This window comes from Lissotriton helveticus, chromosome 7 (genome assembly GCF_964261635.1).
Source record: "Lissotriton helveticus chromosome 7, aLisHel1.1, whole genome shotgun sequence".
NCBI lineage: Eukaryota > Metazoa > Chordata > Amphibia > Caudata > Salamandridae > Lissotriton > Lissotriton helveticus.
Genome location: NC_136068.1, coordinates 1,227,263,716 through 1,227,279,051, shown reverse-complemented (window position 1 = coordinate 1,227,279,051; position 15,336 = coordinate 1,227,263,716). Strand labels below are relative to the sequence as shown.

The following is a 15,336-nucleotide window of genomic DNA, read 5'->3' as shown; positions in this document are numbered from 1 at the left end:
ATTCCTCCAACTAATGCCTCCAAAATGCGAGTAGTGTCAGTAAGGTTAATAACGGGCTCACTTCCGCTCTGATTGTACTGCTGATGATGATGATACGATTTCGGTCTATTTGTAGGCCAAGAGTGTCAGGTTTAGAAAGACCCGGCACCGCAATTCTCTCCTGTGCAGATGCAGCCCGGGATAATCACCATGGAAAGAAGGAGGGGGGGCAGACCTGATCCTAAGAGGAGTTCCCAAGCAGTCTGAGGCAGCCCGCCCTTAACTCCACACTGTCCCCAGAGCTTAGGGAACACAACACAAAGGCCCCAGCGGTCCCGCTATTGGCCCCGCCACCGTGTCTCACCCTACTGCCCACACAGCTCTGGATCCCACCCAAGTCGGCAACAGGTGCAGGAGGCTCTGCGCACACACAAAGGGCCTCACCTAGGAGGCGGACGGGTCCGGTAGCAGTTCGGGTCTCCTCCGGTCGCCGGGAAGGCAGGAGATCACACAGCCTCTCCCGCAAAAAGTCCAGCACCACTGCAGGCGCAGCAGCTAATCCCCGAAACTTTTCTAACTCAGTGCTGGATACCTAGATTCAGCACTGGAACATTTCCTGCAAACAGGTAAGTAAATAAGTTTTGGTTTAGTTCAGGGCAAATGGGGAAACAAATCAGCACCAAAGCTGCACCCTTAGCAGCACTAGGGTGGCCGGGTGCAGGGTGCTGTTTCAAGGTAGGATGCCCTGTTTCCAATGGAGAACCTCCGGTTTGTAAAAGCACTGCAGGCAGAGAGACTAAGGACTTCTGGGTGCAACCACCACTTCGAGAAGTAGTTGGGAAGTTAAGGGTTGGCTAGGCACCGTCGGTTTGGGCACACAAGGCCATGGGGCTTCGGGTGAAGGGGTGCCTTTTGGGGTCGGATCTTCTTACCAGGACCTGGTCGCGGTTAGGGGGGCCTTCTGGATTTAAACTGCAGGCATCGGCTGGAGGCTCGAGGCAGGTCAGAGATCGCCGGATCTCGGTTCAGGATCGCCGCGGTGACCTCCTCGCGGTGTTTGCCCACTCGAGCCCAGGCCGTGGACGGCAGGTGCAGAGTGGGGGGATTTGCAGTTCCCGGCTGCTGCCAGAGGTTGCAGTTGAACAATTTCGGTGCTCACGGGAGAAGCAGTCTTTGGAAGTGAAGGCAGGCAGGTCCTCCTGGGTTTTTGAAGTTGCTGGCTGCAGGACACACTGGGATTTCGCAGGAGCTGGTTCGAGGGCAAGACAGGCCGGTAGGGCTGGGGCCAAGTCAGTGGGCGTCTTCCTCTTGTTAGCTGCTGCACGGCTGTTCAGTCCTTTTCTTCTGGTTTCTGGTCTGGATCTGAGGAAACAAGGTTCAGGGTGCCCCCTAAAAACTAGATTTAGGGGATTTACATAGGTAGAGGGCAGAGACCAATGGGCCCTTCCCTGGGGTGGGTACACCCCCTTATGTACCACCCTCCAGTGGGAGGGAGCAGGAGCCTGTCCCTGGTTGGTTGGGTCCCCCCCATCCTCAAGATGGCGGGGACTCTGGGTTGTGCTTCACCTCAGCCCCCCCACCTGAGGGGTGGAGTTGGCAGGGGTGGGCACACTTCTCTCTCCCTCGCTTGTTTTTCCCGCCGGTTATCCCGCCCCAAGTGGGGGGCAGAACCATCATGCAGAAAAGTAGATGATCAGCTTCTAAGGTAAGAGTGTTCTTTCAATGGAATGGGTGAACACTTTCATATAAAAGAGAGAAGCCGCTCGAAAGGGTAATGCAACAGTCTCTAGGCAAGACCTGCTTTTTGGTAGCCTTCTGTCGGGGTGCCTTCTGTACATAAATTTGCTGGTCAAGCACATGGAAAGTGTCAGCAGTTTTTACAAGAGTTGATTTTCTACTATGGCCTACTCGAACGTAGGTTGCATAGATCAAGATCTTTCCAAATATGCATTACACAATTGTACTGACCTGCACAACTCTTTGATCTGGCCACTCTTTTCGAGTGTTTTTGCATGCCCTTGAGTGGAGTCAGAAATACGTGAGTCATATTTGCCAAACAATTATAATTCGCTATATAGCCCAAGACTGTGAGAAAGAACATGTTACTCCGCTTTAGAAGCACACGTCCCAGGCTGCATACCTCTGATCGAATCCTTATTTGCCTCTTTTTCTTGTTATAAGCACTGGGAAGCATTCACTGATTGCACTAACAATGTGCAGAAATAGTAAAATACGTTATTGGGAACCAGACTGGTATGTGCAGTGGGAACTAGACTGGTATGTGCAGCTGAAGAGAAGTGACCGTGATTCTGGCTGGATTCTATTCTCATGAATTTAAGCGCAGCCCTAAACGCCAGACCCTGTGTGTTATGGGAGGCTGGCAATATTATTTTTTTAATGTTTCATTAACATTTTGTAATATGCAATAAACATGAATATTTTGTGACAACAGTAGTGACACCAATAAAACATGTGGAATACGATAGACAAAGAACAAATACGTCCATAAACAAGAGGCAGTAGTAAGCTTACGCCGACCAGACTTCTATGATCGAGAAAGCAGCACTGAACAGGGCAAGCGTAACCTGCTACTGCTTAAGAGACAACAGTACTGCCCCAGTGGCCTCAGGTCCCACTCCTCTAACCCCTGACCTCCAAGTATTCATCTGACACGTCCTGACCTTGTTTCACATGATCATCTGGGTTTCCCTCAGTAGTCAACCTTTCAATCGTAATCAGTTTCCACATAATTGCCAGTCAAGGTGTTTCCGTGAGAGTTTAGTCATTTCAAGTAATACCTCGGTTATGTTTCGCTAATACGAGTCCACAGCTGCCTTCCTTAGATGTAATAAACCAAATAAGCATAATTTTGAATATCTTGTCGACCCCCAGGACAAGAGCACAGTCAAAAGGTCAGACAAAGGTCCTCAGAAATTTGACACCACGCTATAATTCTGCAAAGTGTGGCAAAACTCTTAGTTATACCACAACTCTAACTAAATAAGTTAGAGGGTGAATCCATGAACAGAATTATTTTTACCACTATATAGGTTCATAAGACAGTTATAAAGAAAAATCTTTAAAAACGTATTTCAGAATGTAATTTTTGCAGGCTTGTATGCCCTTACCCATTCAATATTTGACATTTGTTTCCGTATTTGACATTTTCATTTCTTGAAGCATTGATGAATTCAAATTCGAACCAATGTTTCGAGTTATAGTCATCTAATGGGTCTTCAGAATGCTAGGGAATTATAGTCCTTCTTTCCTACTGAAGCTGCCAAACTCACACACAGAGTGAAGCCTATCCTGCTATAGCCAAATGGGTTCTTAAAAGCACTCACAAGCTGTAAATACACCATCAACATAAAATTGGACCGAGCAGAGTGGTGGTAACTCTCCAGCACTGGTACTGACAGCCCCCAAGGCCTAGCTAGCCATCCAGGAAACTGAACCTACTTGGATGTTTCTTAGCCATCTAACTACTTGCTGCAAAGATGAGCCGTGTACGAATAATTGAAGTAAAGAATAACAAGCATTGGCAAAGCCGATAGGTACCACCTTTCGGGCCTCATAAGTATTTTGTTATGCAGCACAATATCCTTGGTGCAACAACATCAACTGTGCCAAATCATGTACAACACACCCAGGGACTTACTAAGGAATGGAGAGCGCACTGAATCTGCGGTGTAAGGAAGGTACACGTCTAACGCCTTGTTTTTTGTGATTTGGTTTTGTCTTCCACTTCAACACGCAAGGACTGGACTTTTGGAAAGACGCGGAGCCAGCCGTGCGTAACTGCTGTAATCTCAGCTCCCTGTCTGTGCCTGCGGCTGGCTGAAGTCTTGGGCAGCTGCCAGCTCCCTAACTCGGAAGAAAGATCCAGTTTACAGTTCCGCAGCTGTAATGCAGCCCTGGGAAGAACTGCCTGGGAGAAAGTTTCTCGGAAACAAGGAGGGAAAGAGGCACACCCGAGCCATACCTCGGGTGCACCTTTCAAAGCGGCAGCGGTCAGAGACAGCCGCGGCCCACCGGCGAAAAAATAGCTACCGCGGAGTGAGGACGACGCAGGCCCCTGCGAAGCCACCCAATAGACCGGCCAGTCCCCCGGCGGCCTCTTTCCTGCCAGGTAAGCAGCGCGCCTCGCTGTGATGTGGCACATCAACGAACCTCTCTTGGCGCTACAGAGTACTATAGTTATGTACAAGCAGACAGACATGTCTGAAGTGTCACTTCTTTGCTGCCACATTCTAACCAAAACGATATGCGTCCTCCTGTGTGTCAGTTTGGATCTACAGGTCTTGGGGTAGCCTCTACATTTAGGGGCATTCTGCCTCTATGTGGGCAGCTTAATTTGCACTTTCGCTCTGAAAAAGAGAAAAGAGCACTGCAGCTGCACCTGGGGAGGGTGGAGGAGTGGAGGGGTGGGGGGATGGGAGGTGGGGGGGTCCTGTGCAGGTTTCCCTTTACAGGAGCGAGCAGCAAGGTGTGATAATTGATAACATATGGCGCCGCTACTCGCTCCCGCAAGGGAATCGCCAAATGTGCACGTGTTGCCACTGGAAGCAATGGAACGGGTGCATGTTTTTGCCTGCAAAAGTGTAGAGATCGCTAAAGGTCTTTTTTTCTATGCAGCGCACATGCGCGCTGCGTAGGCGAGACCTAAAAAGGAAGGGTGTGGTCTTTCTAGCAGAATCATCTTTACTAGTGTCAGCATAACCGTCCTCAGAACTACAAATTGTATCATTAACTCTTTGCTTTGTAAGAACAATCTCCACACTGATTCAAATACAAGGGTTTTTAATTAATCCCATTGCAGTTTTCATGACAAGTGGAGATAGGTTATGAAGAGGTTAGCCTAACAGCACTTACAGCACTGATTAATCCCAGTTTACCATTACATACAAGAACATTCTGAACTCTATAAAAATGGGGAAACAACCTCCGTTTGCAACGTACAATAACATTTTCCATATATTGGGCGTTAATATGTGAAACACTAAACACACCAGCCACCATACTCTGCTAACTTGCATCTCAGAATGTACACCAGTAGCTCAGCGCCCAAGGCAAAAATCAGGGAAAACGGACTAGCACTCACTTTTTGCGTATTTCAGCTTAATATGGCTGTGGGTCCGAAGCCTCTTTTTATTTATTTTTTATTTTTTTATAATGGTTGTTTAGCAGCAGCAAAAGTCTCTTGATGTTATTTATTCAAAGTTTTATATAGCGCAAACAAGATCCTTACAGATATCAGAGCGCTTCACAATGACAGGGTAGGGGCAGTAGGAATGATCAGAGATAATGGAAGCAGAATAATAGTCACTGACATGGTAGGATAATAATAGCATACATAAAACATATCAATATACAAACAGGTAAACAAGTAATATAAGACGGCACCAGTCATTGATCCCACTAAAGAGGTGTTCAGGTACACCTTGGGTGTGTGGATGGCTTATACCAATGACTTAGTGTAGAGAGAACACTGAGTGGGGGCATCGGGAGAGTGAATCAGTAACCCAAAGTGTATCATATATTGGTCGGTATTAAGAGAGTAGCGTAATAATGTCCCCCATCAAGTAGAAGTATAGTGCCAAAGGACAAGGTGACCAGAGATACAGAGCAATGCAGAGTCTCTGATCCAGCACCTATAAGGTTCAGGAGATCTTGGCCAGAAGTATGGTTTTCACCTCTTTCTTGAAGAGTACAGTGGAGGAGATAAGCCTGGTTTCAGGAAGGAGCGCATTCCAGATCCTGGGTGCCATTCCTGAGAAGGAGCGCTTGTATGTTTTCTCTTTCCGGAATCTACGAGGTTTCAGGAGTAGATTTTTTGTACTTCTATTGGATCTCGAACCTCCTGATATAGACAACTTTTGAGCGAGGTAGTTGGGTGCATTGTGGTGCACGGCTGCGTGTGTCATAACTGCAATTTTTAGCTGTATTTTAGCTTCAAAAGGCAGCCATTTTAGAGACTTTAAGTCTGGGGATATATGCGAGTGTTTTCTTGAGCCAGTAATGAGTCTCGCGGCAGCGTTCAGGGAGGATCTTAAGGGTGCTGTTGTGGATAGCGGGAGTCCGCTGAGGGCCACAATTCCGTAGTCTATTCGAGGGATGACTAGAGCTTGTACAGCAGTTTGGAAGTCTTCGGCAGGGAGGAAAGGTTTAATTTTCCTCAGTGTGTTGATTTGGAAATTAGCTCCTTTTGTGGCTTTGCTAACGTGCTGCTGCATGTTGAGCTTGGCGTCGAGTGTGATGCCTAGGGATTTCGCCGAATCCACGATGGTAGGTTGGACATTGAGTGCTGTTAGATTATTGAGCCAGGTTTGGGTGGTGGAAATTTTCGCCGGGGGTGAGATGAGTAGGAACTCAGTTTTCAGAGCATTTAGTTTGAGGTGATTATCGGCCAGCCAAGATTGAGTGTTAATAAGTGTGGAGTTCAGATGTTTGATATCTTCCGGGGATTGTAGCTTTAGGTAAAGTTGTGTGTCGTCGGCGTACATATGGAATTGGACATTGGAAGCTTGGAGCAAGGTGGCGAGCGGTTCCATGACGAGGTTGAACAGTGTGGGGGAGAGGGAGGATCCTTGTGGGACACCTAGATCTGCAGGCACAGGTGTAGATAGCACATTGTCGATCTTGAACTTCTGAGACCGGTTGTGAAGGAAGGACGAAAACCATTTGAGAACAGTTCCCGATAGACCCATTCTAGTGCTTAGCAGCTCCAGCAAGTTCTCATGTTTGACCGTGTCAAATGCTGAAGAGAGGTCAAGAAGGATGAGGAGGCAGGACTCATTGCGATCAAGAATTTGGAGGGCGTCATCAATTATGTGTGTCATAGCTGTTTCCGTGCTATGTTTCGCTCGGAAGCCTGATTGATGAGGGTTGAGGAGGTCAAATTGATCAATGTGTTTTGTTAGTTGGAGTGGGACACATTTCTCCAGCAGTTTGGCCAGGGTGGGGATGTTGGTGATGGGTCGGTAATTGTTTAGGTCAGACGGATCAGCTGTAGGTTTCTTGAGTATGGATGATGGATCAAGCCCTGATCTGTTGACTGGGTACGAGTGTTCTGCTTAATTTAGATACTCTGTCCATCACCACCCCCTTTTCTGAATCGTTTTAGCCACCACAAGTGTGGAAGGGTATGCTCAGATGTGAGTCCCTTGCTCACTGCACCATCAGGATCCAAGCAAGCCGGGCCGACGACGGCTGAAATGCCAGAAACCGGTCCCCGGAAGCTTGTTTCCTTTCCAGTAAAGAATTGGCTTGGTAGTTTGGTCTGCCCTGTTCCCATGATGCACTGGGCCAGGGACAGACTAATTTGCATATAGCCAGGTTCTGAACTGGGATGGTGCAGTGAGCTAAAAAACGGTGATGGATCAAGCCCTGATCTGTTGACTGGGTACGAGTGTTCTGCTTAATTCAGATACTCTGTCCATCACCACCCCCTTTTCTGAATCGGTTTCTTGAGTATAGGCGTGACTTGCCCCACCTTGAGGGAGTCTGGAATTAGGCCTTGTTGTAAGGAGGTATTGATGATTTTGGTCCAGAGAGGGAGGAGCAAGGGGATGAAGTCTTTTACAGCATTAGCAGGTAGGGGGTCAGTGACGTGATTAGAGGGCTTCAAGGTGCAGAGCAGTTTGTGTACTGCTTCTTCCGAGTAGGTATCGAAGTACAGCCAGGATGCCTTGTTTTTAGGTTGATTGTTAGACATTCTGGTGTGGTTGGGGAATCGGCTTACATCCATGATGAGGTCATTTCTTATGTTGTCAGACTTTAGCTTAAAGAAAGCAGAGAAGGCTTCACAGTGTGGGGTGTCGCTTGTTGTGCTGTTTGATTGTAAGGGTTGTGTCTTTGTTTGGGTCTTGATTAGTTCGAACAGCTTTCTTGGCCTGTTTTTTGCTTGGTCCAACTGGCGGCTAAAGAAGTCCGACTTTGTGCGCTTTATTTTCCTGAAGTAGGCATTTCTCTTGTTCTTAAGCCTTTTGAGGTGCAGTGCTGAAGGGTCCGATCTCCAGGTGCGCTCTGCCATTCGCATAGTACGCCTGTCGTCATTGAGTCTATCGTCATACCAGGGGTTAGACATTTTGGTGGAGACTCTCTTCAGTTGCAGTGGGGCGACTTCATTGACTATTGTATTCATAGAGTCAAGGTAGTGGCCGGTCAGTGATTGAACATCCGAGGCACCTGAGGGGGGAAGGAGGAGATTGCTGATGTGTGGAGGCAGGGTAGAGGGGTTAAGATTCTTCATGTCCCTTTTCCATGTTTTGGATTTGATTGGTTGAGCCGGGTTAGGTTTAACTTTTTCATTGATAAAGAAGGTGATAATGTGGTGATCTGACCAGTCGCAGGGTTGGATCGCCTCCAGTTGTGTAGAGTTCTCTTTGGCGATGATGAGATCGAGTATCGAGCCTTTGTCGTGTGTTGGTCTATCGCATATTTGGGTGAGGTCAAGCGCATTAAGGAAAGTTTTGAGACTATTCACCACTGTGTCTTTCTGATCGTTCCAGTGGAGATTGAAGTCGCCCAGGTAGACTTGGGTGGTCTGCCGACCGGCATTGGAAGTGATCATGTCCATGAGTTGTTGGGTGAATCTGAGATTGTCACCAGGCGGGTGATAGATGAGATGTAAAGCACAAACTTGTTTGCCCTCGCTGGTGATGTCGAGGCAGAGGAGTTCACAGGAGGAAAGGGAGGGGGAGTTTAGTAACGGAGAGGTTGCTCCTAAAAATGCATGCAATTCCCCCGCTCGTCTTGCCAGGGGACCTGTCCAGCCTAATGATGTGATAATTGGGGGGGACTAGTATGTCCATAATCGGGGTAGAGGCTTCAGTAAGCCACGTTTCCGTTAGAATGGCTAGGTCCAGATCCATAGCTGAGACGAGATCAGCGACGTCGGAGGAGTGTCTCTGGGCCGATCTGCAATTGAGTAGGATGCATTCGAGTTTGGGAGAGAGAAGGGTGGTCGAGCTTTCTAGAGTGAGTGGAACTTTTCTGAGGTTGTTAGGGACGGAACCTCTGTTGTTGAGTGTTGGGAGCCTCAGAGGGTTTGTAAGAATTGTGGGTATGGGGATGTGTGTGTTTGATATGTGTTTAACGGACCTGGGCCATAAGAGCGTAGGAGAGAGCATAGGTCGCGGTCCGACAGTGGGTTGAGGACGCGACGGGGGCGCTGGGAGTTATTGCGAACGGGGATAGTCGGCCAGCGCGGGTGTCGTTGGAGGCGAGGGTATGTAGGGAGGGTGCGTAGTTTGTAGGGTAGAGGGATGGTGGGAGGTAGACTGGGCTGTGAGGAGAGAAGGTCTTTGATTGCGTGGACATCTTTTTTGATTTGTAGAATATCCTCTGACTTGTTGGAGGGTGGATAAAGTCAGGTTAGGAGGTGGATTGGGGATGGTGTTGGTGGTGAGAGCCATTGGTGACTGGTTGAGTAGTGAGCTGGAAAGCGGGCAGGGTATCGAGGGGGGGGGATATACTAGCGTTGTTGGAAGGTTCTGCGGTGCTAATGAGTGGGATGGCATTCAAAGTGTGGGCGTGTTTGTGGGCGAGGGGTGTGGGTGACGTAGGCGGTGGGTGGGAGGCATAGGTAGCGCCGTCAGTGAGAGACGGTGCTGGTGAGTAGAAGAGTGAGTGAAGGCTGAAGACAGTGGGGGAGACAGGAGGGTAGTGAGGGCTGAGAATAGGAGGTGGGAGAGAGGGGGATGCTAAGGTAGGGGAGGCGGTATGTTCTGTATGTTTTGTTGGGAGGGTGAGAGTGTCGTGGGTGGGAGTGGGGAGGGAGCTGGGGAGGGAGAGGTGTCCGCTGTGGGGGGGTTGGGAGGGGGGGGTGGATAAGCTCCGAATGGTGGTGTGATCCGGTTGTGGCGTGTTGTGGGTGAGAGTTATGTCAGGTGTGAGAGTGTCGTGGGTGAGAGTGGGGAGGGAGCTGGGGAGGGAGAGGGGTCTGCCGTGGGGGGGATGGGAGGGGGGGGTGGATAAACTCTGAGCGGTGGTGTGTTCAGATGGTGGCGTGTTGTGGGTGGTATGTTAAGCCTCATAAATCTACCAAAATAAAATCCTGTCAAGTGGAAGGGTGCCTGGTTCAGCATTAATGAGATCAGTCGCTACAGGTTTGCCATCTGCAATTATTAATGATAGGGTCTGTAAGAGCCACATTTCATTGGGTGCTTATCTGGTTTATGGAGCGCTATACCCAGTGTCTGGTGCAATATGTCAGCAGAAATCACTTAACTAAAGCCTGATCAAACAATTCTTATAGGTTGGGAGCAAGTAACACAGAATGGTAAATGCACCCGAAGAGCCTTCAATTTTAAGGGCCTTGGCATTAACCAAACCACATGGATTATTTCCTGACGTGGATGGTTGACAAAGGGCCTTTCTCTGCAGACCAGTAATATATGTTTCGCCCAATAAGTTTAAGAATTCATCAGTCTTGCCTGACCGGTTATGAGTTGGTTTGAAATGTTGAATAAACACTAATGCGCGCCTGATCTGCTACCAATTCACCTCTGAAATTTTCAAACATTGCTCTAGGGCCCTTTTTCCAGTAGGCCAGCTAGGCTACCAGCCTTTTCTCCTTTACTGCTTTCTTTGGCCAAAATGAGCCCTAATCAAAACAACTCAATCAGATTGCTGCTTCAATGTATTCCAGCTCCTGCTCATGCTAATATTACCAGAGTTTTCCTGATACCGGACACGGTCCCCATGCAAGCACTGCTCACTAGAAAAAAATCTTAAAAGTATATGTTAAGTACAATAGGTCAATGAATCTAGGAATATTTGGCGATTTTTAAGTTAGAGATTCAGAGTGGAAGACAGTTGAAGGGTCTGTGATTTTCCATGTTCCTTCGATGAGCCGCTTTACTTAGGATGTTTGAAACAAGAGGACTTCTTTTCTTCTATAGTGAAGTTATGAGGGGGATGAGGAAGGTAACTAATGTCACTTTTGCTCTCCATCTTCTGGAGAACGATATATGCACTTGAAGGTATTCTGCTGCCTTGTGTGTTCTTGCTCAACTGATGCAAGTCATTATGTTACCCTGTTGCAATCTTTTATATTCCATTTTGCTCGGTCTCTAGAATGTGGGCTGAATGACAATGATAAGTAGACTTCTTTTCAACATGTCACCTTGTCAAGTTAGAATGCAGCTGATAAAATTAGACTTTGCAATGCTATTGTGAGGAAATACCTACCCATTTATGTTGAACATGGACCTACCAGGGGGTCTTTATATAGGCGGAATAGTACTTTTTGTATGTACACTGTACTGTGACCGATGGATTAACAGAATTAGGGCCAGATGTAGGTCACCAAATACCAGTCGGTAACAGCCGATTTCGGGCGTTACCGACCAGTATTTGGTGATTGAGTTGCAGGGGGCTTATATTTTACAGAATCGGTAAATTTACCGATTCTGTAAAATACCGATTCGGTAAATTTACCGAATCGGTAAATCTATATGTAGGTGGCACTGGAAACAGTGCCACAGGCCCCTAAGAATTCGTTATTTACCATGTAATACTATTGCATACATGTAATACTATTGCATGGTAAATAACGAATTCCTGTGTACATGCACATCTGTGCCATGTGGCACACATACATGCCCTGACGGCATGTATGTGTGTCACATGGCACACAAGCCTGAATCAGGGGTGCAACAGGGTGTCAAAGTGACACCCTGTCCCCCTTGTCAATTCGGTAATTTTACCGAATCGGTATTTACCGATTCAGTAATTGCCATAGGTTACTATGGGCCTCTAGGCCCATAGGAATAAATGGCAATTACCGAATCAGTAAATACCGATTCGGTAAAATTACCGAATATTCCCGATTCGGTAATTGATTCGATAAAAATACCTACCTCCCAATTGCCAGTTCTTAAATATCGAATCGGTATTTAAGAATCGGTAATCTGGGATTACCTACATCTGGCCCTTAGTGCGTAAAGAATTATGTTCATATCTTGATTGTGTTTGTTTGTTGTAATGATTTCAGGTGAGGAAATAGATTACAAAATAACTCAAAAATACATCAGTGATTGTTTTGCTTTCCCAGTCTGTAGTTATTTGGTTAAAACAACTTGCTTGTAAGATATCAAATATTTTCAATTTTTGCTTTTTAAGAAACCAATCATTCAAGCAAAGATGTACTTACTGCATGTGTATAGCAGTTAGCAGCATGTTCATACCATGTGGGTTTATAGCGGCAATTTGCTGGAGCTGGGTGGTTCATAAATCTGAAAAATAAAATGAACGCATATGAATTTCTCTTCTACTGTGACACAAACTTCAATCCTGCTTTGCTCCACAAGTGAATCTAAAGTCAATAGAAAGTTGGTTTAACAGCAAACATATTTATGAAAAGTGCATAGTTGGAATTTACAGTACAACACATACTTCACTTATCTGCAATTCCGAGGGCCACAAACATTTAGCAATCATACACTCCTGTCCACTGCAGTTCACCATTTGTCAGTTGATACATAGACGCTACTCGGCAGGAATTTTCTTAATGTAAACACCAAACAATGCAAAAACTGTGAAGTTCGTCTATTAAGACTTTATCCTATTTGATCGACAGATTATTTATATTTGTCGATCAAATAGGATAGAGATTGCGATAGAGATAGGGGGAAAGAAAAAAAGTTGGAGCTACACCGGTGAACAGTTTTGGGTAGAGTACACCGTTTCGTCCATAGATGGAGATGGTGCTTGTATCTTGTTAACAGGTGGATAGAGATATCAAAGTAGACAAATAACTGATCCGAAAACCAGAAAATATTCAGGACCAGTCTTTGTTGCAAAGGGAGATGAAATTCAGTCAAATATTGATAGAATATGGTTAACTTGTTTGTTAAATTAGATCAGATTGTAAGATGTAGAGCGATGATGTACCTCGAAAGGGAGAAGACAAAAAGAAGGAAAAAAAAGGGCGGGTTGTAACGTGACTACTACTAGGTGGCGAGATGTTGGGGCTGTGAGTGGAAAGATGGCCTTGAAATGCTGAAGAGAAAGTTGGGAGTGAATTACTATGTAGGTTTTATTTCTAGTATGAATTGGTCTAGGGAGTGCCATGGGTTGTGGGTTTTATTGTTTATAGACTATAAAAACAATCAGATACAGAGCTATGACCTTTGTGCAAGGTAGATATTCAGTCTATATTGGATGTGTCAAACTACTTTCCCACCTTCATCAGGCTCAACAATCAATGTAGAATTTCCAATGCGTTCCCCATCCTCCGATGCAGCGAGAGAAATGTAATAAAATATCTACTTGTCCGTGGGACAGGTTGCTTCATATAACTACTTGTTCTGTAACAAAATCCACTTGTTCATATGGTGCCATGAAGTGTGGTGACAAATTATGGCAGGAATCTAATTATATAAAAGCTCTGATAATAGCCTCTCTGATTATGCCAAAGTTAAAGTATTAGCAATTCCCTTGTTTTGCCCCCTTTCCACAGATCTACATACTGTGGCTGGAGGTAGTGGAAATCAATTAGTTCCGCATGGTTGGAATGCCCTTTTGAATCTGTGCAAACCTACTAACTAGCAGGTTTCATAAGCTTGTCTCTAATATTTTTTCCATATAGAGAAAGGTTTGTAATTTACTCCCAACAAGGGCAGAGATAAAAACTTATTCTAGGGTTCGGGAAAAAAGTGAGTGGAGGAAAAGTGAACTGTGAATGCAGGTCACAAATACTTTCTAGGAGTGTAATTTCCTGGCCTACTTCTGTAAATTCTTGTGAATTCATGAAAGCTGTAAATCTGCACTATTGCAAGGACATATACCAATGGTGCACATTTGTGTCTTTCTTTAGGAATTGGGCCACCAATTTAGGTCTGGCGTTTTGTTTTGATTAAAATTCTCTTTCTCTCTCGATCTACCGGCTGGCTTGACTGCGAGTGACCGCATTCTGCTGTTTCACAAAGAGCATAGTGGTACGCAAAGTTGTTTTGTTCAGTGACAGGGACAACTGTGGCAATGTTTGGTTTTTGAGACTTATGTTCAACAGCACTGTAAATGTTCGACCTGCACACCTCTTTAACTGAATAATAATCTGCTATGCAACTAGTTTCAACCAGTGTGGGAGCAACCCTGCTGGGGTTGCCCATAGTTTGATTTCAAGTTTATATGAAGTAAAAAAGCTCAACATATACATATCAATTCATCAATCGAATTTGACAATGCAACATAATGTGCTCCATGAGAACCACTCATGTTTTAACATAATATCCTGAAAATTTTGGAAAAACTGAACAAACCTATATGTGAATCGCCTAATTTTTGGATGTTACAAAAATGCTTAACATAAAAATTCACGTAAAACCCAATGCATTTCGGGTTGTATGAACCCTTCTTCAGGGGTTATGATGCATTACCATGTGTTCATGAAATTTCTCTCATTATTCCGTGGCAGGACTCTACAATACTACAATACAAGCAATGAAAGCCTAATGATTTACATGTTACTCGAATAGTACATAAGAAAACTATGTAGAATTTGCACATTTTTGAGGTGAAAAGGAAACGATGTGAAGAGTGAAAAAAATTGTTATCAAAGAAAGAAACCGCCAGTTTCCTGAACTCCTATTGTGTGCTCTAGAATACTAGTGTACATAACCTGGCTCCGGAGCAAAGAAAGCCCTCAATTTTCCAAAAACGTGCAGGAAATGAAATCAAGTGTGCCCATGTGCTTATGCTGTTGGTGAACCCCCATGAACACTCTCCATGGTTGCCAAGAGTTAAAGGAACGCTTACAACTCGGAATGGTTCGTGCCGCCAGAATCTTAGTTCTCCAGAATGTTGTGACATCAGTCGGCATGAAACTCTGCTAGAATAAAATGTAAGCGCATAAGAGGCAAATTCTCTACCCCCTTAAATTCTAAAATGACATAAAAAATATGTCCGGTTTATCTTACCCCTGGCGTGTGAAATGACGGATTTCTTTTATGTCGATGCTTTAACTTTCGGAGAAATCAGTTTCCGTGCTTGATACAGTGTCACCTTTCCAACTACCCAAATATAAGAAAAGTAACGGGAGACCGTCAGTTAAATTGCTCAAGAGACGAAACCACCGCGCTTCTTCGCGAGCTTCTATGATCTTGTGTGCGTCCTCGCGTCACCCTGCTATGCTGTCACGTGATGACTCCATCCGGAGTAAACATCCGTGTGGTGTGGTTCCTCAGAGTTTAAAGTGCTCCTTTCTCAATAAACTTTATTGAAGCCGCAAGGGGCATACAGTTCATGAAAAAAGTGCATGTGTGAAGTATTTATTGCTAATCTTTTGGAAAGATTAATGTTTTTTGGTTTGCTATACACAATTTTTTCCAAATCTTTTCTTACAAAGGTTTC

The 15,336-nt window shown here is 45.5% G+C and overlaps 1 protein-coding gene across 4 annotated transcripts in view; it reads right to left on the bottom strand.

Moving 5' to 3' along the window:
• Window positions 1-15,336, bottom strand: part of MMD (monocyte to macrophage differentiation associated) — a 175,379-nt gene that overhangs the window by 131,443 nt on the left and 28,600 nt on the right. For all 4 annotated transcript variants that reach the window (XM_078654412.1, XM_078654413.1, XM_078654410.1 and 1 more), the window contains exon 3: window positions 12,137-12,218. In XM_078654412.1, the coding sequence (XP_078510538.1) occupies window positions 12,137-12,218 (82 nt within the window). The remainder of the gene's footprint in view (window positions 1-12,136; window positions 12,219-15,336) is intronic.